This window comes from Protopterus annectens, chromosome 16.part0 (assembly GCF_019279795.1).
Source record: "Protopterus annectens isolate FY-2018-M chromosome 16.part0, PAN1.0, whole genome shotgun sequence".
In the NCBI taxonomy this organism is placed as follows: domain Eukaryota; kingdom Metazoa; phylum Chordata; order Ceratodontiformes; family Protopteridae; genus Protopterus; species Protopterus annectens.
In genome coordinates this window covers 675,170,095-675,195,286 of record NC_056750.1, presented here as the reverse complement: position 1 = coordinate 675,195,286, position 25,192 = coordinate 675,170,095, and the positions used below count along the sequence as shown (strand labels likewise).

The window sequence follows — 25,192 nt, the reverse complement described above, 5'->3', positions numbered from 1 at the left end:
GAGAAACTCTGTCTTGGTGAAAAATGATGAAAAGCTCCACTGCCATTAGTGCCTGTAACTCAGACTCTTCGTGCTGAGGTTATTGCCAGAAGCAGAGCAGTTTTCCATGATGCATATTTTAATTCTGCTGAATTGGCTGGCTCAAAAGGAGGTAAAGTTAGTTTTTCAAAGACAAAATTGAGGTCCCAAGTTGGTGTTGGTGCTCTCCGGGGCGGTCTTATGTTTTTAGCCCCTCTGAGGTTCTGTTTTAGCAATGGATGAGAGAAAATAGGAGTATCTGTGTTGTAATGAGCCGAGATGGCAAAGGCGTGGATCTTAATGGATGAAAAAGATAGTCCTTTGTCCAGCATCTTAGTTAAGTATTGTAAAATCTGAGGAATATTTGGGACAAGAGGGTCAAAGCTTTGAGCCTGGTTCCAGGCACAGAATCTCTTCCACTTTTCTGAATAAGATTTCCTGGAGCTAGGCCTCCTGGCCTCCAAAATGACATCCAGAACAGCTTTAAAGAGAGATGTTGTCTGCTTGACTAATGGATCTGCCATGCAGCCAGGTTTAAGGTTTTGAACTGACTGTGCAGGATCTGATTGTTTTGTTGAGTCAGAAGGTGTGGAGTTTGAGGTAAAATCCATGGTGGGCCTTGAGCTAAGTTCTTTAAGATTGGGTACCAGTGCTGGTGTGGCCAGTCTGGGGCAATCAGGATAATCTGTGGTTTTTCTTGTCTGGCTTTTAGGAGTACCTTTGAAAGGAGAGGTAGTGGTGGGAAGGCATAAACTTTTAGGCTTTTCCAGCTTAACAGAGCATCCACTTTCCATGCCTGTGTGTGATTAGTCCTTGTGCAGAATTTTTGTAGTTGGCAATTCATTGGGGAGGCAAAAAGATCTATGTCTGGGCACCCCCATTTTTGCGTTATGCTGAATACTTGTGGATTTAATTTCCACTCGTGAGGATCCATGATGTTTCTGCTTAAGTCGTCTGCCAGAGTATTTTTCTTTCCTGGGAAGAATTGTGCTTGTAGATGAACTTGACAGGTTAGAGCTGTGTTCCACAAGGTCATGGCTTGTCTGCATAGGGGATAAGAATGAGTGCCCCCTTGCTTGTTTATGTACTACATAACTGTGGTGTTGTCTGTCTTCAATAATAGTTGTCCTGGATGCAGAAGGTCCTTGAAAGCTGTGAATGCAATAAATCCTGTAACTATTTTCCATACAATCAGACATCAACATCATTTTATGTTTCAGTAAGCCCATAACATGCTGTTGATATTTAAGCATATGAAACTGGCAGTTTAAAGCCCTGATTGCCAAGGTTGCAGACGTATAAACCTTCTTACCCCATCTATCCAGCGCCCTGGAATTTCTATCAGAAGGGGTAGGATTTTTGGCTGTAGAAGCCTTAACACCCTTGGGACACTAAGAAATAGTTTCAGGATCAGCAGCAGGATTTTTGAAAAGAAATTTGTGGGATTCAGGAACCCTGTAATATCGGTCTGGCTTACTAGGAGCCGGAGGCAGGGAATCAGGAGCCATGCTTGATTCCGAGAACACATCACTAACAATGTCCAATACAGGTGGTACTGCCAAAGGCCTATGCTGAGGAAGAAGGAAATCCCCAAGCCTCTCTTTTTTGATTCAGAGAAGTCCTGACTCTCTCAGTGAAAATGTTCCCTTAAAGTATGCAAAGTCTCTCCAAAAGAATAACCCTCAGGAGGAGATGCAAATGGGATGGATTCCTCTGCATAAGAATCCTCATAGGGTGGAAAAGAAAATTCCTGATCAGAAGAGGAATCAGAAGAAATGAAACCTGATCTGAAGATTCATAGTCAGTGCCTTGCCTAGGCCTCTTAGCAGGGGGGGGGGGTTGGGAACCCCTGATCAAGGTAATTAAATCCTCAGCCATTTTGATCATCTGTTTTTTAGGCATACGGGACTGAGCACGTGGCTCATGCGGCATTTTTTTAGACATAGAAGTTGTTTTTTACCTTGTTTTTGTTGCTGGCGTCAGTTTAATGTAAAAATGTTGAGGCCTGAAAACACCCTCAGAAGCAGCAGCTCCGGACCCATCCAAGGGAAAGACATCTGCGGGTTCAATGCTTTGCGAATCTCGTGGCATACCGGACTCTGAATGGGTCTCAGTAGAGGCCTGCGACTCAAAAGTAGCAGGTATCAGGGGCTGCGAAAGCGCCTGAGTACCGGCGAACTGGCGACTGGCTTAGGAGAAGCTTTGTCATTGGTTTTGACCTTGACGGTCTGTCTCTTTTCCCTTGCATTTTTTATGAACTCCGGTAGACGGATTGCTAACCAACGACATTTCAGGGTAGTTAAATTTTGAACCAAAATATTTAGAAGCAAAAATATACCGATGCTTAATAGTGCGCTGGTTAAATTTAGCACAAAACCGACAGCAAGGCATGTTGTGATCAGGGCCTAGGCAAGGAATTCAGTACAAATGAAAATCCTTATGAGGTATTTGCTTCCCACAAGTAATACAATTATTAACCTTTACTGACATCGGTAAGGAGCAAGAAAGTGTTTCCCCAACGGGGTACTTAGCTTTTAGATGAAGACTTTGGTTCTGAAACTCGAAAACTAAAATTTCAGGAGTCGGCCAACCGGCACTTGCGAACTGCTTCTGCTTCAAGCACCGCGCAGCAAGAAAGACTGACGTAATGGCATCGGCTGCATGATTTATACCCCTGACGACCGGACGTCATGGAAGAAGGGACAGCAACCGACGCAGGACCCAAGACTTTGTTAATCAGGAAGACTGAGGGCAACCTGCCAGCAGATTACCCAAATGTAATGACTGCAACAGTGAAACACAAAGATCATCATACTTTTGACAAAAAGGAAGGTTTTGTTTGTAAGGACACCCTGTCTCTATGGAAAAGCAAGTATGGCGGCTTTATAGGCCAGGCTTACAGCTCTGACACTCTTCTAGTAGAGGTAATTGCCATCAAGAGAATAGCTTTCCATGTCACGAACTTAAGTTCGCAAGATGATGCTGGCTCAAATGAGGGAAAAATTAGATGAGACAGGATGAAATTCAAGTCCCATGGTGCTGGAGGGTCTCTGATGGGTGGCCTTAATAACAACGTACCTTTAAGAAAGGCTTCGCACAGTCTACGAGACATAATATTGAGGCCAGATTAATCTAAATGGAAATTGGATATCACTTCTAGCTGAACTCTAATGGTCGCTGCAGCTGCACCTTCACTGAATAGCTTTGCTAGGAATTCTAAAATGGAATTGACTGGGGCAGAAAGCAGGTCAATGTGATTATGAGAAGCCCATAAGGAGAATATTTCTATTTGCTTCTACATACCTTTCTTGAAGCTTTATGAGAAGAAATTAGGATGTGCTGAACTGATGGAGAGGTTAGGAAACCTGGCTATTGTTGGAATCAGAACAGCCAAGCTGTCAATTTGAGGGTCTGAAGGGAAGGGTGGAGCATTCCTGACGCACGAGTCAGAAGGTCTGCAAATGGGTCCAGCAACCAAGGCTCCTCCTGAAGATGAAGCTGCAGAAAGGAGAACCACATTTTGATGAGGCCAGTATGGGGCGATGAGCATCAAATCCCTTCCCAAGAATCCGGCTTTCTGAAGTACTTTGTGTATTAGTGGAATGGGGGGTAAAAGCATAGAGCAGACCAGAGGGCCAATCGTGAACAAGTGCATCTCTTGCTGACTCCCCTGGAGGTGGGATAAGGGCAAAATAGCTGCTGCATTTGGCATTCATGTATGTTGCAAAAAGGTCGCAGCAACGCTGGCCCCATTTGCGGAAAATCTTTCCTGCTACTTCCTGTTTCAGGGACTACTCGTGAAGCATCAGAATCGCTCTGCTAAGCCTGTCTGCTATCATGTTGGATTTCCCCGGGATGTGCATTGCTATCAGAAAGCGTCAGGAGGTCGTTGGCCACTGCCATATTCTCAGGGCCTCTTGACAAAGGGGGAAGATCTGGTTCCTCCCTGCTTGTTAATGTACCATACCACTGACATGTTGTCTGTCTGTACTGTGATAGCTCCCAGCGGAAGAGTGTCCTGGAATGCTTGCAACACTAGGAGCACCGCTCTCATCTCTAGTACAGTGATGTGCAAGTGGGCCTCGTGATCCTGCCAGGTGTCTTGGACTGTCTTTCCCAGATAATGCCCCCCCCATCTGAGAGGCGTCCACAGTCACTGTGGCCAGTTGTTGGGAAAGTACAAAAGGTCGACCTAGAGTCATTTGAGTGGAGGAAAGCCACCAGTGAAGGTTCTTCTTGCAAGTTTCTGCTAAATTTCGTGGGACATCGGCAGATCCTGCATCAACCACTGAATGGATAGCAGCCACTGGGAATTCTCATGTGTAGACATGCTAAGAGGATCAGAATTACTGCTGCTGCCATGATCCTCAAGACTTTTAGAACTATTCTTGCTTGAGCCCTTTTCTTTGTTGGAAGATTTAAAATCTGACGTCTTAGAACTTGACACCTTCACGGAGGCTCTCAAAAATCTACCCAAACAGCAGAGACCTCCAAGGCAGAAACGCACCACAACACAACACTAATCATGAGACGCGTAACTCTACTAAACAGTGTGCCACTCAACCAAACCACTAAGGCAAAACAGCATGCCCAGCACACTAGTCATGGGTAACTCGATAGTAAGGCACACTGATGTCCCACTCATTAGGTTGAATAAGGAGAAAATAACAGTCAACTGCCTGTCAGGTGCCAGGATCTGCAATATAACGCAAGCACTCAGATCCCTCAACAGGTACAAATATGACTGTCATTGTACATGTGGGTGTGAATGACCTGAGACATACCTCACTGGACTACATGAAAAGGGACATGGAGGAGCTCTCGGATTATGTAGCCCAGGCGGGTACGACCCTAGCCATGAGCAGCATACTACCATCACTCAGAATTATACCACAGTACAAGCAGAAAATGATCGATTTCAACAACTGGCTAAGTTTCTGGTGTCATTCTAAGGGGATCCAGTATCTGCCTGGGATGACATGACTGACAGACCTCGATGCTTTGCCAGAGATTGCCTGCATCTGTTATACCTGGGCTTCCGGATACTGGCCAAGGCTCTTGCCACCCCTATAGTGCATTTTTTTAGATAGTGTTTCAAAGACCAAATTACCACCATAACAGCTACAAACAAATGCAGTCAGAGGGTCATGCTGCTCAATGCTAGAAGTCTAAATCTAAAAATGTACTCGCTCGATGCACTCCTTAAAATGGAGAACATCGACATTTGTGCTGTAACAGAGACCTGATTCAAGGCAGCAGAAAGCACCCCTGCACTACCAGGCTATAACTCATTCCATACCTTTTGGCCCCAGAACTGGGACCAAAGCTCCAAAGGTGGTGATGTTTCCATTTTCATAAAGGATATGCGCACACCTATAGACTGGTAGCCCAACATAACGCATCAGAGATACTTCAGGTGCAGATAACAGTGGGCAAGATAGCAATTCAGGTCGTAGCCTGTTATAGGTCCCCAACCATGTCCCAAGACACACACTCCACGTTCCTAAGCACCCTGGAGAATATTACGGTCCAACCTAACACACTCATACTGGGCGACTTCAACTACCTCTCCATTAACTGGGAAAACTACTCATGTACCAATATACTTGCCCAACGTTTCCTGGAATTCATTAATTCCAATGCCATGGACCAGCTCGTTCTTGCCCCCACTAGAGGTAGCAATATCCTTGACCTGGTCATTACTAACATGGGCGACCGTTGCTCTACACCAATAGTCAACTCCTCCCTGGTTAGATCAGACTACAAACTAATCACCTTGGAAATCCACATCCCTCCCACCCCTCCCCCGCAAAGGTAACCACCATGAAAAACTTCTCCAGAGCTAACTTTGGGCTCCTAAGAACAGAGGAGGCTAACTTCATGGCACCCATGCAAATGCATGACCGCCGAATCATACAACAATGCACTGCACAAACATGTACACTAATGCATGGATCTTGCCATACCCAATAGAACCAAGGCGCTCTCCTCCAAAAAAAGGAAGCTAATCTGGTGGTCCCCTGCCATAAATAAACTCTACAAGAGAAAGAAACTGATGCAGAATAAGGTGAATTCCCACGACTGGAAAAACTCCATTATCAGCCTCAACAAAAAGTTGAGATCACTCATAAAAACCTCTAAAGCTAGCTATGAAAACAGAATTGCAGCAGATAGTAAAAGACAATCACAAGGCCTTCTACAGTTATGTAAAGAACCTCCACGGCAATACCCAGATTTGCACTGAGCTACTGCACAATGGTACCTCCTATACCAAGCCAACAAATATTGCCAATATACTGGCCAACAGATTCAGTGCCAACTTTACCCACCCCCCGAAGGACCAATCACAATGCCAGTAGATTGCCAGGCACCCAGTATTACTGCTGCACAGGTTAAAACAGCACTGTCCAAGGCCAAGAATACAGCTTCTACGGCACCTGACAACATCCCTGGCTGTGTTCTGCATGAACTACAGAGTGAACTGGCACCTCACCTGTGTGCCCTGTTCAATCACAGCCTCACCTCAGGTTTTGCCCCTACCGGAATGGCTCACTGCTTTAGTCATCCCTCTCCACAAAGGAGGAGTGACTACAGACCTTGGGAACTATCGCCCCATTAGCCTGACAGGTCTGATATGCAAAGCTATGGAACGCATCATCATGGACCTATTAAACAAGGATATAGGGAATCTCCAAACTCTGGATCCCACACAGTTTGGTTTTGTGAAGGGTAGATCATGCCTGCTCAACTTGGTCAACTTCTTTGAGTCAGTCACCAAAAAGTACAGTTGTGTACACAACATAAATGTAGATGTTCGAGTTTATTCACTGTTGCAGTCATTATATTTGGGTTATCTGCTTGCAGGTAGCCCTCAGTCGGCCTGATTATCAAAGTCGTGGGTCCTGCATCGGTTGCTGTCTCATCTTCCATGACGTCAGGTAGTCCAGGGGTATAAAACATGCAGCCGGCACCATTACATCAGTTTTGCTTGCCCCAGATGTCAGGGGCCCCCATAATGGGAAACAATTATATCAAAGGTTACACCTCCAAAAAAAGCAAATACACCAGAAAGCTTAAGTATAGTAAACAAGAAAAGAGGTATAGCCAACATAAGTCAGGGGGCTGGAGGGAGGGTAACCAGGACTGCAACAGTGAATACACTCGAACATCTACATTTATGGTAAGTGTACACAACTGTACTATGTTCTTCATGTTTCACTGTTGCAGTCATTACATTTGGGTAGATTCCCAAAGCTAAGGAAGGGAGGAGGCAATTATTGAGCATTAGGACCAGCTATTAGGCCCTGCAAGACTGCAGTGGCAAAACCAGCTCTGGATTTAGAAAAAATTGGCAAGTGGTAATGCTTGGTGAAGGTATGTACAGAACTCCAGGTAGCAGCTTCTAGGATGTCGCTGGTAGGAACACCTCTGAGAAAGGCTGTAGAAGTAGATGCAGCCCTGGTGGAATGGGGTCTTATCCCATGTGGGGTAGGTTTTCCATGGTGCTTATAGCAGAAATGAATGCAAATGGCCTATCCACTTAGAAATGGTTTGCTTTGAAATGGCCTTCCCCTCTGCCCCTGCAGCAAAGGCAACAAGCAGCTATTCAGATTTCCTGAGAGGCTTGGCCCTGTCCCAAGTAAAATCTAGTTTTGTCTGTGCACATCCAAGGAGTGCGGTTTTCGTTCCCCTTTGTTCTGTGGATTAGAAAAGAAGGTTGGCAAATTAATGGACTGATTAAGGGCCACACTGGATACCACCTTGGGCATAAAGGAAGGATTGGTCCTGAAGGACACCCTGTCCACATGAAAAATTCTGAAAGGCTCCACTGCCATAAGGGCCTGTAATTCAGACACCCTTCTTGCTGAAGTGATGGCTAGAAGGAAGGCTGTTTTCCAAGAAAGGAATTTCAACTTAGCAGTTGCAGCTGGCTCAAAAGGAGGTAGAGAGAGCTTTTCCAATACAAAGAGTAGGAGCTCTCCTGAGTGGTCTTAAATTTTTAGTCCCTCTGACGAATTGTTTCAGTAGGGGGTGAGAGAGCAGGGGTGGCGCAGTATTGTAATGTGCTGAAATGGCTGAGGCATGAATTTTAATGGAAGAGAGGGAAAGGCCCTTGTGAAGCATCTCTGTTAAGTATTGAAGAATATGCGGTACACTGGGCACTGTTGTGCCCATCCCCCGAGTCTGGCTCCAGGAACAGAATCTTTTACACTTTTCAGCATAAGATTTTCTAGTACTAGGCCTCCTTGCCTCCAGTATGACATCCAGCACTTGTTTGCTGAGGGATGGTACAGGATAACAGGTAATTAGCCAGGCTGCCAAGTTCAGGGTTTGAAGCTGGGGGTGCAGAATCTGGCCCTCCTGCTGGGATAGCAAGGAAGGAGTCTGAGGCAGGTGCCATGGTTCCAGTAGTGACATACTGTGCAAGAGGGGGTACCAGTGTTGGCTTGGCCAGTCTGGTGCAATGAGTATTGTCCTGTTTGATCTTTAGCAAAACTTTCGAGAGGAAAGGCATAAACTGAGAGGCTTTCCCAGGTAAAGGACAGGGCATCCACTTTACAAGCTTGTCTGTGGGGAGTCCTTGTGCAGAATTTGTCCAATTGGTAGTTCTGAGGGGAGGCAAACAGGTCTATCTCTGGGCTCTCCCATTTTTTTCTCAGAATGTTGAATTTCTCTGGCTCCAGTTTCCACTTGTGTGGGTCCATGAGATTTCTGCTTAGGTCATCTGCCAGTGTATTTAGCTTGCCTGGCAGGAATTGAGCTTGTAGGTGCACTTGGTAGCTCAGGGCTGTGCTTCACAGAGCCATGGCTAGTCTGTAGAGCGGGTATGAGTGGGTTCCCCCCTGCTTGTTTATGTACCACATAACAGTGGTGTTGTCCATCTTAACCAATAATTGTCCTGAAGAACGTGGTCCTTGAAGGCTGTCAGAGAATTCTGTACAGCTAACATTTCTTTATGACTGATATGCAGGTGCATTTGACTCGGGTTCCATTTGCCCTGAATGCACTGCCCTGCCAAGTGAGCCCCCCATGCACAGTCTGATGCGTCTGTTGTTCGGGTTTGGGCGGCAGGGAGTAGAGTGAATGGCAGTCCCTTGTTGTGGTGGCAGGCCTCTGCCCACCAAAGGACCTCTGTCGTTATACAAGGAATGATGGGAATCTGATTCCAGGTCCTGAAAATGTTGACACCATAGGCTTTTTAGATACCATTGTAGTTTCGTCATATGCAGTCTTGCATATGGAATTAGTAGAATGCAAGAGGCCATGAATTCCAGGGCTTGCAGTATTTTTCTTGCAGATAGCTGGGTCTTTGTGGTCAGTAGTTTGAAGTAGGCTGTCAAATAAACTTGTTTCTCTGGCGTGAGGTAGGGCATCTGGGAAGTTGTATTCAAGCTTGTTCCCAGGAATACAATTTGTTGGCAGGCTACTACGTGAGATTTCTTTTCGTTTATGGTGTACCCCAGTGAGGTTAGCAGTTTCTTCACAAATGCCAGATGATTTAATAGTATGTCCTGGCTTTCTGCCTGTATTAGACAATCGTCCAGGTATGGGTATATTTGAATATTTCTTTGCCTGCAGAATGCAATGACTGGAGCTAGGCACTTTGTGAATACCCCGGGCGCAGTACATAAGCCAAAGGGCAGTGCAGAGAACTGACGGTGCATGTAGCCTGCTCTGAAGCGTAGGTATTTTCTGCATGATTCCCTTATTGGGATGTGCAGGTAGGCTTCCTTTAAATCCAATGCTGCCAACCAGGCATTTTTGCCTAGCATGGGAAGCAGCTGATGAGTTAGCATTTTGAATTTTGGGATTACCAAAAAGGTGTTTAGGATAAACAGGTCCAGGATAGGATGCCAGGAATTGTCTTTTCTGGGTACAAGGAAAAGACTTGAGTAAAAACCTTGTCCCCATTCCTCTTCTGGGACAGGCTGAATAGCCCCGATACTTAGAAGATTGAGAATCTGCTGTTGAGCCTCTGTCCACTGATTTGGGGGTAGGTCTGGCCAACCATTTGGGGTTAGTAAGGAGTGGAAGTGGAATCTGTATCCTTGGGGAAACTATATTTAGAACCCATTTGTCTTGGGTAATGAGTTCCCAGTTTTTTGCATGCAGGGTGATCTTTCCCCCTAAAGGAACAGTCAGTTGAGCAGGGCTTGGAAGGTGTAAGGTTAAGTCACTGTGACAGTTTACTATAGGGGGGTGTCTTACCACTTCCAGCTTTGGAGGTGGGAACCCCCCCACTGCTTAGACCTGTGAGTACCTTGAGACTGAAGCCTGGGTGGTCTGCTGGTCCTGGGTTTGGACTGAGAAGCCCTGGAAGAGACAGGAAAGGACCAATTCTTAGAAGGCCAGTGCCTACTAAATGTGGAGGCTGTACTTGCAGGAAATCTTTAACAGTTTGCATAGATTTAGCTTTTTCCTCCATCTTTTTAAGTACTACTACTGCTTTGTTGCCAAACAGGCGGTCTTGGTTTAAAGGAGCATCCAGCAATTTAACTTTAACACGATCTGGCAAAATTTGCTCCTTAAGCTAAACATGCCTTCTAGTACAGACCCAGTGACAGCAGCCCTGCAAGATGCCTCTAAGGAATCAAAACCACTTTGCAAAGTATGCTTACCAACTTGTTCAGCAGAATGCATTAAAACCTGCAATTCTTTATTTTCAGCACAGTCAGGAATCAACATAATTTTCTGTTTAAGTAATCCAATAATATGCTGCTGATACTTTAACATATGAAACTGGCAGTTTAAGGCCATAATGGCCAAAGTAGCAGAAGTGTATACCTTCTTACCCCATCTGTCCAGGGCCCTGGAATCTCTATCAGAGGGTGTAGGGTTTTTGGCAGTAGTAGCCTTATGCCTTTGGGTCCCTGTAAAATGTTTTCTGGATCTGCAGTAGGATTCTTAAAGAGGAACTTGTGAGAGTCAGGTACTCTGTAATATCCGTCAGGTTTCCTGGGAGCCAGAGGTAAAGTGTCTGGGGCCAGGCTAGATTCCAAGAAAGCATAATCTACAATGTCCAGTACAGGAGGGATAGCTAAAGGCCCGTGTTGAGGTAGGAGTAAGAATTCCCTAAGCCTCTTTTTGGAGTCAGAGTAATCCTGGTTTTCTCAGTGGAAATGCTCTCTAAGAGAATGCAAAGCTTCACCAAAAGAGAAATCTTCTAGAGGGGAAGCAGACGGAATGGAGTCCTCTGCATCAGAATCCTCATAGGTAGATAAGGGCAAATCCTGATCATCAGAAGAAACAGAAATTTCAGAATCCTGATCAGAAGAATCAGAAAATCAGTTCTAGGTCTTTTAGAGGAATTAGGGTGGCTTCCCCTGATTAGAGTAATAAGGTCTTCAGCCATTCTTATTTAGGCATAGGGGCCTGACTATGTGGTCTGGGCGTCGGTTTTCTAGGCATGGATCGAGTTTTAGGCCTTGAAGAAGAAGATGGCATTGGTTTGATATACAAGTCAGTAGGCCTGAATACACCCTCAGAAGCCGGTGCCTACACAGCAGCTCCGGACCCATCCAAGATAAAGACACCCACAGGTTCCATAGCCGAAGAAGCATCTTGCGGCATACCGGACACTGAATGGGTCTCAGTAGAGGCCTGTGTACCTGAAGTAGCGGGTATCAGGGGCTGCGAAAGCGCCTCACTGAGTACCGGCAAACTGGCGACTAGTTTAACGGAAGCGTCGTCTGCAGCTTTGGAGCTATGCGGTCTGTCTCTGTCTTTATCTTTACGTTTTTTCGGAATGTCGGTAGTCTGATGGCTTACCGAAGCCATTTCTGGATAACTGAACAGAGTACCAAAATAGATGCGAAAATGAACAGAAGACGAATAGTTCGAGGACAGAATAAGGCACAATACCGACAGCGAGGGACGTCGTGGTCTGGGCCTAAGCAAGGAATGCAGTTACGAATTAAAATCTTTATGAGGTATATGCTTTCCACAATACAATTGTTAAATTTTACTGACATTGGTTTAAAGCAAGAAAAAGGATCCCCAACGGGGTACTTATCTTGAAGACTTCGGATCTGAAACTCGAAAATGAAAATTTCAGTAGTCGGCCGACCGACACTTGCGAACTGCTTCTGCTTCGGGCACCGCACGGCAAGAAAGACTGATGGAATGGAGTCGGCTGCAATGCTTTATACCCCTGACTACCTGATGTCATGGAAGATGAGACAGCAACCGACGCAGGACCCAAAACTTTGATAATCAGGCTGACTAAAGGCTACCTGCAAGCAGATAACCAAAATGTAATGACTGCAACAGTAAAACACAAAGAACATCTGTGGATGAAGGGAAGGTGGTTCATACAGCCTACCTTGATCTGGCCAAGGTCTTTGACACCATTCCCCACTCAGGAATCATAGAAAAACTCACTAAGCTAGGCATCAACCCCTATATCACTAGGTGGGTTGCAAACTGGCTCACAGATAGAACCCAGTGTGAAAGTAGCTGACTCCCAAGTCAGACTGCCGACTAGTCACGAGTGGGGTCCCACAGGGATTGGTCCTGGGTCTTCTCCTGTTTGGTATCTACTTCTCAGAAGCCCAGTCCAACACAGAGGGCCCCTGGCTGACAAAGTTTGCAGACAAATGCAAGTTGGACCCATTACTAACTCCCCAAGTGATGTTGGCATCCTACAGAAAGGACTCACTGAGACCAACGACTGGTGCTAGAACCATGGCCTTAAGCTCAATGCCAAAAAATGTGTCATCCTCTTTGGGAAAAACCCAGTTCCCATGAACAACCACATCAATGGTAGTCCATTGAACACAGAAGGCGTTATAAGAGATCTGGGAACACAGGTTGACAGCAACCTTCTTCTGACCACCAGAATGCCACTGTGGTCAGAAAGTCCTTCTATGTGGCACATCTCATTACTAAGGGTTTTGCATCAAGGAAGAGAGAGATCATTGTCTCCCTCTACTCTTCCCTCATTAGGGCAATCGAGTACAATGCCTCATTTGGCATGTACCTCACTAGACACCTGCAACAACTGGAGAGGCCACAAAAGTACCTCACAAAGAGGATCCTAGGCCTTAAACACTTGTCCTACATGGACAGACTCAGACTCAAACTCCAACTATTCTCTCTCTCATATAGCCTACTTGGAGGTGATCTCTGCTTGACTTACAAAGCCTTGTCTGACCGTTAGAAATGCTACATCTAAAGAAACCCCAATCCCTCCGCACCACACGCTCCAGAGACCTCAACCTCATTACCACAATCAACAGAACATGCTGGAGGGACACGTTCATAACCTAGAGACTGCTCATGCTATGGAATAGACTTCCCATATATGTCAAACAGAGCACCTGGCCCTCTTCAAGAGAAATCTTGATGACTGCATGAGAAATAGAAAATTCACCCCGGGGATCACTCTAGTGGCTCTACGCGATAGAGGCATTGGAAACTAAGGGCGGGTGGCACGATGTCAGGGTAATCCTATGGGCCAGGCTGTTACAGGCTACCAGGGCAATTAGCCTAATAGACACCTATGTACTCTTTCTGGAGGAAGTCTGGCCATCATGTTTGTTAAACCTAATCCTGATCCTATAAATACGACATAGATGCTTGGTGGTGGTGGTTAGGAGCCAGTCGTCTAACCATGGAAACACCCGGAATCCTAGGCATCTCACGTGAGCTGCAACTACTGCCATACCTTTGGTAAACACTCTGGGAGGCTGTAGTGAGGCCAAAGGGCAGAGCTCAAAACTGGTAGTGAATGGCTCCCAGCTGAAAGCGCACGTGTCTCCTGGATCGCCTGTCCATTTTTATGTGGTAGTATGTCTCCTGAAGATCTACAGAGCACATCCGATCGTCTTGTCGCAAGCAAAAAAAGGGAGTACTGACTGCAGTGTTACCATCCGGAACTTGGACTTTCTTACCGTTTGTTTAAATTGCTGAGATCCAGAATTAATCTCCAATCCACTGTTTTCTTTGGAACTAAAAAGAATATTGAGTAAGTTCCAGATCCTATTTGGTCTGCGAGGACTGTTTGGATAACTCCTTTGTCTAGCAACTTTTGAATTTCTAAAGTTGCCTGTTCCCATTGACTGGGTGGAAAGTCTGGAACCTTTGTTATATTTGTAACGAGGAAAGAAAATGGTATGATGTAACCTCTGGATATGATGCTTTGTACCCATTTGTGTTTTGTTTGTTGTCAGGCTTCTGGGTACAAGAATAAGTAGCCCCTGACTGCCTCCAGAGATGGACAAAACAGGCCTCCTTTCATGTGCGCTGAAAGGGCTTACCAAAGAAAGATTCTCTGTCACGCTGATTCTGCAGACCCCCTCTGCCACGTGGTTGGCATATTCCATTACTACTTTCCCCTCTGACCCTGGGGGAAGTTTCACCATGTGTAACCTGGAAAGGTCTCCAAGATTTTCGGAACAACATTTTTCCACTTCCTTTCTGAACTTTGTGATAAGGTCTGATAGGCATGGAAAAACAGACTCCTACAGCTGACAGAGGCTTTCCCTCTTGTTCACACCTGGTTAGTGTCTCCTTGACTTTCGGCCTAAATAGGGACGAGCCATCGAATGGGGCATTCACAAAGGAAGATTTACAGGGCTCTGCAAAGTCACACAAGCACATCCAAGAATGTCTCCTTAGGGAAGTTCCTGAACCCGCTGCTCTACTTGCTCCATCCGCTGCATAAGAAATCAGTCTCATGGAGGTGTTGACAACAGTTTAAGGTAGAGAACGGAGAGGAAACTATCTGAAATCCCTACAGCCACTGAACCTTGGAGAGCATCTCCTAGCTCTTTCAGGTCTCTCTGCAACCTAGTAAAATGAGTAAGTTAAATCAGCGACATGAGGGAAAAAGTTGCTGAAGAAAAACTGCGCTTTCCATATCTGCCCATTATCCAAGACTCCTTGTTTTGTAGATGAACAGAAGATGTCTCAGAGTTCCTTCTTGGTGGCTGCTGCCACTACCATAGTATCTACTGGGATTCCCTTGTTTAGAAAGGTTTTGTCTGATGAGGATGTAATAAAATTGTTTGGCCTCCTAGGAACAGGTTCCACTGAATCTGGAGACTCCCACACCTTCTGAGAAACTAGGTCCATAAGTTCGTCGAAAGGTGGAGACACCCAAGTGGAAGAAGGGTGAGATCCGAGGGCCTTCAGCTATACGGACTTCTCTGTTGAAGGGTTGGTGGACTTCCAACCCCCTCTCTGTTTCAGCATTTCCAAGATGTCTCCAAAGGAGGCATCATCAGGGGGCAACTGTGGGGACCCTTCACCTTCATCGAGGTCTGTATCAGAAGGGATGGACGCCTCTGAGGAGTCTAAATGCTTCCTCTTGCATAATCTCTTCTGAGGGACCACTTTAGAGGGGTATTCTGGAGAGGTTTCAGAAAAGTAGGGGGTGCCATGTGGGCATCCTGAGACCTAGGATCTTTGCGTCCCTGCGGATGCAAGCGTATAGAGGCAGACACCAATGCTTTTAGGGGTAGGACATCTGGAGATGACAGGAGAATGGTCTGTAGAAACAACACTCTCCATCACCTCAAAAGCCACCCCATCCCTGATCTGAGGATGTCCCTGGATATGAAGAAGTAGAGGGAACCCCAAGAATCAAGGACTGGCCAGAGGATGAGGTAGGAGCCGAGCTCATCTGAGCCGATGCCCCAAGAGGCAAGGTGGGATACAACTGTCCGATCTGACTCTCCTCCCCGGACCAGACTAGACAGCATCAGCTCCTAGACACATCAAGCTCTGATGGAGCAGAGGACGTTGGAGCAATGGCTGGATCCGAAGATCCCGTCATAGGTCCCTGATCCGAGGGGTCCACTAACATCAGATCTGGGCCTTCGGACTCTGAAGTCGGATTGGAGAAGGAATTGGAGCAAGATGTGGTAGGATCCTAAGCCCTCGGGGAGGGGGGGTGTGTGTGACAACTTGGCCAGTGCTGGTGTCTTCAACACCTCTGTACCACTTAAATCACATTGGTGTCAGAAAAGGCTCTTGGAAGACCGAGTCGAGGGGGTTGGAGACTTAGAATGTTGTAATATTGGTGACCTTCGTGTAGGGGAGAACAGCTCCAAGACTACAGGCCAGCTCCGAATTTCAAACTCTACCGGCACCAAGACAGATGGTGTTGGAGCTGCAGACTTTTCAGATCAGATAGGCTTTAGATCCGGTGTAGAAGTTCTGGAAACCTTTTTTGATGGCTCAGATAAGGTACAAGAGGAAGATCTATTCCCAGACTTGTCCGATTTTGAAGTTGGAGACTTGTCAGTTTTTGATAAACCTGGACCTTCTTGTATAGCCTCTGAGAAGGGGGTTTTCAACAGTCCTTTCAATATCAACTTGTTCTTCCTGTCGAGGAGAGCTCTGTGTTTGAAGGCAGAGCAAATAGAGCAGGACTCCTGGAGATGGATAGCTCCAAGGCAATAGACGCTAAACGCGTGCATCACTTAAGGGCATTTTCTGCCCACATCCCTCACATCTTTTGAGACCTAATGGTTTTGAATCCTTATTAGACATTTTGATAGAGTAAAAGGTAGCCAGGGAACAGAGAAGTTATTTTAGAACAGCTTTTTTTTTTTTTTTTTTTAAACTAACAGCAGTTATATGAAGGAACATAGAGGGGAAATAAGAGAGGGAACAGCCCTCAAACAGGCTATGCCCGGGAGACAGAAAGGGAAAAAGAAAGCCCTCTAACTTAAACGGACTAAAAGGAAAGGCAGTTCTCTAACTTAAATGAACTGTCTTCAATGGGACTTCAGAAGGAGAAAAACAGACAAATGACAGGAATAAGAGCCCTCTAACTTAGACTGGCCATTTACCTTTTAAAAGGAGAAGGCGGGAGAGGGACAACAAGGCCTGAATGGAAGACGATGCCCAATAGCAGAAAACAGCCACAAAAAAACGGAAACAAAACTATCCAGTAAAATATTAACTATATGAAGATAAACAGCCAACACTAACCTATTACCAAAGTTGAACAGCAAAATAAACAATACACTTAGCCAGAGCTAGCAGAACGAGCACCAGATATTGTTTAGTGGCAAACGAGATCTGGGGAGGTTTTCTGGTGCATGCTAAGATAGGGTTTAGCCACTAGCTGGAGAAGACCTCAAGCTTGAATATAAAATGCAGAGTCGGATCAGAGGATTGGATCTGAACCCAACCTAGTAAGGGGTCTATATTAAATTCTCGAAAGCAGACAATGTCTAATCTGACATTGTCGACACGAGAATAGCAAAACTACAGAACATCGAAGAGGTAAACAGAAATCTCAGTAAGGGGAGATTTCCGTTTACTTAAATGCTGTGCGGTCTCGGAGTTGGTATATTTAAATAGCAGGGGTGTGGGGGGTGCAGGGGGGCTTGCCCGCCTACCTACACCATTTAGTTTTTTTTATTTTTTTTCAGAACATTCGATGTTTTAACAGTTCGATCACTAAGGCTCGACCTTGAGTGATTCGAACTGTTAAATATTCGATGTTCCAATATAGACCCCTAGTAAGAATGAAGGCGAGATAGGACAACAACACATTCAATATTGCAAAGATTATGCTACTGTAAGCTAAATGAAATAGTGATCATGTGTTTTGGAAGGGAAAAGAACGAAAGTAGTATGCAAAGAAAAGATGTGGGAAATTTTACAAAGGTGAGGGATATAAACAGATATGATTTCATATAGTTATTATGGGAATATTACTGGAAATAATGAACATACCAATAAGATGATGCATCTGACAACATGAACTACATGGGATACAAGAACAAATTAAATATTTTTAATAAGACATTGATATTACCAGAAATTCTGAAAATTAGGCTTTGGTTATGGCAAATGGAGTGTGAGTCAATTTAATTGTATAATTTTGATGTGTGCAAGTAAGTTGGTGTGTAACTAAAAAAAAAAAAAAATTTTTTTTACAAACAAAAATTCGATATACAAGGACCCCTACTCTTTTTGATAGGAGCTGTGAGAGCTTTTATATCGACCTGAGCTACCACAAAACAAGTAGATGGGACCTAGGTTTAAAGTCATACTTGAAGGATAATACACAAAGGAACATGGTGGACTAGGATTACCTAACTTGAGGGGGTATTTTAGAGCAACACAGTTACGTTTCTTATACATAGCACAAGTGGAAAACTATAATTCAAAGTGGAAAGAAATGATGCTGACACAGGGAGGAAGATCAAGAAATAAGGACAGATTGGGATTTTGGATGCAGACTCTTAAGGAGAACTACCAAAATCATACAGAGTATTATATTCATAAAATAGCAGGGAGTATTCTAAGAACTAAACCTACACGAGAATGGAGAAAAGAGATTTTGCCGATAGGGGTGACTGCGGTCAGGGATACAGATAACAGGCAAGAGGGGTCTGGAATTTGTTGGAGAAAACTGGCAAAGGAACCAAGGTACTGGGAGCAAATAACTAGAAAGTGAAAGGTAACAGAATGGGAAGAGGCCAGGAATGTACTTGGACTGCAGGTTAGAGACTGCCTTCCCTATCAAGGATTGATAGGGTATAGGCAAAGAGCAAGAGGTAGGGGGCTCCTAAATGAAAGACCAGCACTGGTAGAGTTTTCAATAGAATCTAGAACAGAAGCTGCCATTAAAAAAGGAATAATTAGCAAAGCATATAATATATTGCATGGCAATAAATTGCATATGTACTTACTATTGTTGGAGGAACAGTATCTACATTACCCACCTATGCAATACACCACTCATCCTGTATAATGTCATTTTTTTCTGTATGGCTCTTTACACTGCTCGTATTTCAGATTTGGAATTTCAAAGTTCTTTCGGTCAGCTTTGTAAGCTTTTGTAAAAATTTGTAAATCTGTGTAAGCGTTTGCAATTTTTTTGTAAGTTTTTTAAGCATCTGTAAGTTTTTGCAAATTTTAATAAACTTGTGTAAGTTTGTAACTGGAGCTTTTCTCCCAGGGCCTCCGTTGAAAATGGACATGTGCCTAGTCTGACTTTCCCAGTTAACAAATGTAAAATAAAATAAATAATTATAAGAATCAATCAGAAGAGCTTAGAAAGGATGGGGAAGAGATTGGATAGGCAATTCAGAGACACAGTTTTTTTTTTTTTTTTGGGGGGGGGGGTTATATGTATATCTCCCAAATATGCAACAAAATCTAGATGATTTAGAATCTTTGCCTGGAAGTATTTACACAAATATTTTATACCCCAAGTATACTCCAAATAATTTTTCCTCAGGTGGATAGCAAATGTTGGAAGTGTGACGGGCTAGAAAGAGGTAGCTGAGAACATATTTTTGGAAGTGTGATGAGCTGGCAGACTTTTGGGATTCCAGCAGATCACTCTGTTGGAGATGCTGGGTGAGCAGATTGGACTGACTGGGGAGATGATTTGTTTGAGTTATGCTGCAGAATCAGAATTGCCTAGACATAGCAAATCCTTGCTGAGTCTAATTATGATGGCTGTCAAAAAAACAATTACTAGAAAATGGAAATCAAAGTCTAGATCAACTTTACTAGAAGTAGTGAATACAGTGACAGACATACAACTACTGGAACTGAGATCTTTAGAAAAGGGAAGGAGTAGACTACATACGAAAAAATGGGAATTGTGGGAACAATATATGCAGAGCATTAAGAGGCAGGATTTGAATGAGTTATACAATGCTTAACTGACAATGACTGGATGGTTTATAAGCGAAGTATAATGTTTACAACTACAGTTTCAATGGTGTCTGTGATGTAAATTGTTTGCAACTAAAGTGATATCATTTTGTATATTTTTCATTTATAAAATCTAAGACCGTCTTTGTCATATGTGCAAATTTAATAATGATGTTTGAAAGAAAAAAAACACACACATACAGGAGTATACCCCCTAATGCAGCAGTGTAAACAATTCAATCACCTAGAGTGGGATTAGGATTCACAGCCTTCTGGTCTTCCACATCAAAGGCTAGCATGCTACCCGTTAACCACTAACATTTAATTTAGCTGTTAAGCTTCTGACGCCAATAACAGTTTCTTTTTTGCTGTGTAAAGGACCAAGTCTGTATAAACAAAGCTTCTGACACGTCTAATCCCTTAACCATAACAACAACTTGGTTATAAAATTAATTCACTCACCTGTGATAACTGTAAAAGAGTGATAAACAGAATACAAACAGCAAGAAAGAATAGGGGAGCATGGCGGCAAGGGTGATATAAACATGCCCAGAAGGGGCAGTCTGAACAACAGAGTGCAATAGAATGCAAGCCTCACACTTTAAGGCTTAGGCTAGGCCTAGCTTAGTCATTAACTTGCCGTAATTATTAGACGATATTCTGAGCATCTTTGCCTAAGCAATGAAAATACTGCAGAAGCCGAGTGCTGAAGTAGGAGTGACTATCAGGAGCGTGAAAGGGGGGCTTCTTCTGTCCTCAAAGGTGTCACAGCTTTAGTATAGAAGATGTAAAATAAGCAGGAAGCCTCACCAGGCCTAAGTGACAGAAATATGTCCCTGGGACATACAGATGAATTAGCGTAATGCGTGTGTGTGTGGTGGTGGGGGGGCGACTGCTAGTTTCCCATAAACCCTAGACAATGAACACAATGATGACCACTTGCTGAAGGGAGAGGCCACAGCATGCGAGTTCAGAGGCTATTACAGCAACTATGGGCTCAGGGGAAGATGTAGGCTTTTACATGATCCTGTACTCCTTCAACCTCTGGCTCATATTACAGGAATGATTCCCCCTGGCAAGTTCTTCACCTGAAATCTTTCACTGTGGCAAGCATGGAAATGACGACATAGTCCTTGGGTTTCTCCTCACAGTTACCTTCAAATGGCTATGGGTGAAGACACGGCACTTATCACTCCTCAATGTCTCTCCCCTGCCCAGGGGTAAGAAATTGCTCCTGTGGCAATCCTCGCTACGGAGCTAAAAATAGAGGAACACAATGAAGGTCTAGCTATGGTTTCTAGACATTCAACACAGCAAACTTCAGCAATGTGCACTACATCAAGATCTTGTCTGCATGAGTGGCTGTAAGTAATACAGGATTCCAGGAAAAGACATTTCCTGTTAAAACTGTCAAAAAGATGTACTGGAGTATGATGGATAGAAAAATGCACCAAACTTTGGAACTTGATCACAAAAGTGAAAAGTGAAGGTAACTCAAGGTGTACCCAACTGTCTACCAAGTGCAACACAAAGTTGCATCCTGTTTTAAGTCGAACCAGGGTATCAGGACTGTAACAGACCAAATGTACAGGGACAACAGACGAACTGATTCAAGTAACTTCATGGAACCTGGAAGCAAATTTAATTTCACTTTTTCTAATTTATACATATGCAAGAAACATCGTGGACATTCAACAACAACAACAAAAAAAAAAAAAAAAACTAAGATTAGCAAACAATGAACTTTCCAGTCAACTAGCTTCAGCATTACCTTATTATCAAGGTCGAAGATATAGGAATCATCTTCTCGAACATCTGCTTCTGCATCTGATATCAACTCTCCAACATATCTTCAAAACAAATACGATATAATAAATTAGCAAAATGTTGGTGTACACACACAACAAACAAAAACCAGCATATGTCTGACTTGAGTTTCTTTATCAGCACTAGCATTAAAGGAACTAGATCACCCACTGCTATATTCTCTGCTGCATTTCCAAACAAAAGTTTAACTACTACCTAAACCAAGCAATCATCTATCTGAAGATAAACCATGAGCTCTCCATATTCACTAGAGTTTTATTTTTTTAAAACATGAACTGCACTACTGCAAACTCACAAGGTGTTGTCCAACTCGATAAAATAAATGGAGATAAGCAGGACAAAATACTTCACAAAGACTGGATGAAATTGTCTTTAGCTCAAACTGCAAAATGTCACCTGAAAAAAAATTTACGCATGGACACATTAACTCATGCATCTTTTTTGGCTACAGTACACAAGCATCCTCATTTAAGAAGGTGCAATAAAATATCAGTCTTAATTTGTTGCACTGAATATAAAGTCGGAATTGGGAAAAACCTGAAATATTAATCCCCTTTCTTGAAGGGGTAAACAGAATCTACAACCCTTTCTCTTATGAAGAAATGCACACTCTGTAGGATGCGTTACACAAGTCATTCACACTGGTGTCAGCACAAGAGAATGTAACGTTCAATGTATACCTTAGCTCCAAGAGTTGGGTAACTGTTTGTTATGAAAATATATATTTCCACATAAAGAGTTAGCCACCCTGTGATCAGTACCAGGATACATGGAAAAAACAAACTTCAGGCTGAGCTGGCAGTTTGGCAGGGCGAGTCAGATCTCAGGGAGGTTTTCTGAGCTTCTGAAAAAAAATTGCTGTTTCAATGCTAATCTCAACTTCTCACACAGACTCCAGTGAGAAAGGCTGCTTCTCTTTCTTGACCTTATTCTTTAAGACAGTGGCTGCCAGTGTCTCAGATGTCCCAAGGCAGAGAAGAGACAGACCTGACCTCTCATTCTGAGTTTGGAAAAAGCAGTGGTCCTAATTACCAGGAAAGTAGAGTTGTGCAAGTTGCGCTTAACATAATACAGTGGATGTTCGAAATCCTCACTCATGCAATAGCCTAAGCTAAATGGATTATACCCTGCTTAGGATACAATGGCTGGCCATTCACCAAAGTCTGTGGCTCCCATCCACATATGCAACCAGGCACAAGCTCCCTAGTTGACAAAACCAGCAGCCTGGCACCAGACTCTTCAGGACTTGCTTGCCCCAGAAGGAAAAGAACCAACTCTCCAGAATCAGCTATACATATAAAAATGGAGAAACCTAGAAGGGATTAGAGGGAGGGTGTGGCTACTGCAGGCACTCTATGTGCAGCTTACACAACTGTACTATGTTCAAGAACCTCACTGCGGCAGCAGTCTAAAGCTAAGTGAGCAGAATACCAAAGCTTATCCAACCTGGGAGAAGTAAGCATAAGGATCCGAGTACCCCCACAGAATGGCCTAGCAAACTATGATCTGACCCTAGAAAATATATCCAGTTTATAATGTTTAGTATAGGTATGTAGAGAGGATCTAGTATATTCCCCTAGAATGTTTTTCAAGTCCACCCCTTTCCAATACGCCCTCAAAGAATTTAAGGTCCTAGTCGAAAGTGTCTTGATACTGTTTGGAATGGATTTACCACAGTGGGAATAATAAACAGGCAATAACCACGAACATCCATCTTGAGACAGTGTGTTTAGACACTGGCTGACCTTTTTTTGTCCCTTGGCAGGAAACAAACAGCTAAACAGACAATTAGCTTTCCTAAAGGATGTGGTTCTGTCAAAATATTACCTGTGTTGCCTGTGCACATCCAGAGTATGAAAAATCTTCTCTCCTCCTTTTTTAGCATCTGGATAGAAAACAGGGAGATTCACGGCTTGGTTCAATATAAACTCTGATGAATGAGAGATTTGTTCTTCAAGTAACCTATCTCTATGGAAAATTAAATAAGGTTCCCCCAACATGAGAGCTTGCAAATCAGATAATACTTGCAGATGTCAGAGTGACGAGTAATAGTCTTCCAAAGTCATGAACTACAAATCTCAGTCAGTTGAGGAGGTTCAAGGGGAGACCATGTAAACTTTTCCAGCACAGATCTAAGATCCCAAGAAGGACCTGTTTTTTTAAAGTGGCCTAAGACATCAAATGCATTTCAAAAACTGACTAAAAATTGAGATGGAAGAAAAGCATGCATTGGCAGACATGCTAAAATGGCCAAAAGATGAAGTCTGACAGCAGTAAGGAAAGGCCAAAGGAAAGTAATTCATACACATTTCAGAAACAGTGGTACAAGGGTTAGAGGTTGGCATAATGGTTAAGGTGTTAACCTTAAAGACACAAGATGCAGGGTTTGATTCTCACGGGGAGTAATGGGCTAGGCTTAAAATGGCCCACAAGGGCAATTAGCCTAGTATTAATCTATGACCCTATATACATAACCCTGGATACAGCCCTGGCTGGAAAACCTCCTCCACTTGCTAATACAAGATTTTCCGGTAGCAGCTTCCTTGTCTCCTTTAATACCTGCTACATATCCCTGAAGAAAGGTGCCTAAAATGTATTAAAATTGAATCATCCAGGTAGTGAGCTGAAGAATGTTCTGACTGGGGTCTATCACACTCCCAGTCTTGTGAGTATATCTAATGTGTAACGAAGCATGCGGTAATTGCCCCTGGCCAATTCCATAAGAAAGTAAAACCAACATTGCCTGGGCCATGTTATGAAAGGCCTTCTGAATCCTGAGAATTACCCTGGATATCAATGAAAAAGGTAGAAAGGCATAAAAAAGCAACCCTGTCTTAAGAGAATTAAAAAAAAAAAAAACTGTCTTGCAGGGCCAGCTACAAGACGTCTTGGATAAGAATCTGTTTAACTGTTTATTTTGAAAGGAGGCAAATAGAATGACTTTAGTTGCTCCACATAACTGCATCAATTTATGAGACTTCTTTGTTTAATTTCCATTCGAGTGTCTGACAAGGTACTGCTCAGATTGTCTGTCACTAACTTTTGGCTCTGACGGAATGTAGGAGGCCCTGATGGGTAAAAAAGTACAGTTGTGTACACTTACCATAAATGTAGATGTTCGAGTGTATTCACTGTTGCAGTCATCACATTTGGGGTATCTGCCTGCAGGTAGCCCTCAGTCGGCCTGAATACCAGAGTCTTGGGATTTCCGAGTCAGATGCTCTCGCTTCTTCCATAACGTCAGCTCATCAGGGCTGTAAAACATACAGCCGATGCCATTACCTCAGTTTTTCTTGCCCCAGATGTCAGGTGTCCCCAAAATAGGAAGCAATTACATGGTATGGGACACCTCCAGCAAAAAGCAAATACACATGATATAAGATATGCCAAACAAAAAAAGGTAGGCAGAATTAAAGAGAAGTCAGGGGGCTGGAGGGAAGGTAACCAGAACTGCAACAGTGAATACACTCAAACATCTACATTTATGGTAAGTGTACACAACTGTACTATGTTCTTCATGTTTCACTGTTGCAGTCATCACATTTGAGTTGATTCCCAAAGCTAAGGAAGGGTGGAGGTAGTTAAGCAGCATTAGGGCTGGCAATCAGGCCCCGTGAGACAGCTGTGGCAAATCCAGCTCTGTATTTAGAAAAGACAGGTAAGTGGCAATGCTTGGTGAAAGTGTGCACAGAGCTCCAGGTTGCAGCTTCCAGGA

The 25,192-nt window shown here is 43.8% G+C and overlaps 1 protein-coding gene across 1 annotated transcript in view; it reads right to left on the bottom strand.

Moving 5' to 3' along the window:
- Nucleotides 1-25,192, bottom strand: part of EHMT1 (euchromatic histone lysine methyltransferase 1) — a 1,716,251-nt gene that overhangs the window by 109,917 nt on the left and 1,581,142 nt on the right. The window contains exon 28 of the mRNA XM_044058169.1: nt 21,422-21,500. Within this exon, the coding sequence (XP_043914104.1) occupies nt 21,422-21,500 (79 nt within the window). The remainder of the gene's footprint in view (nt 1-21,421; nt 21,501-25,192) is intronic.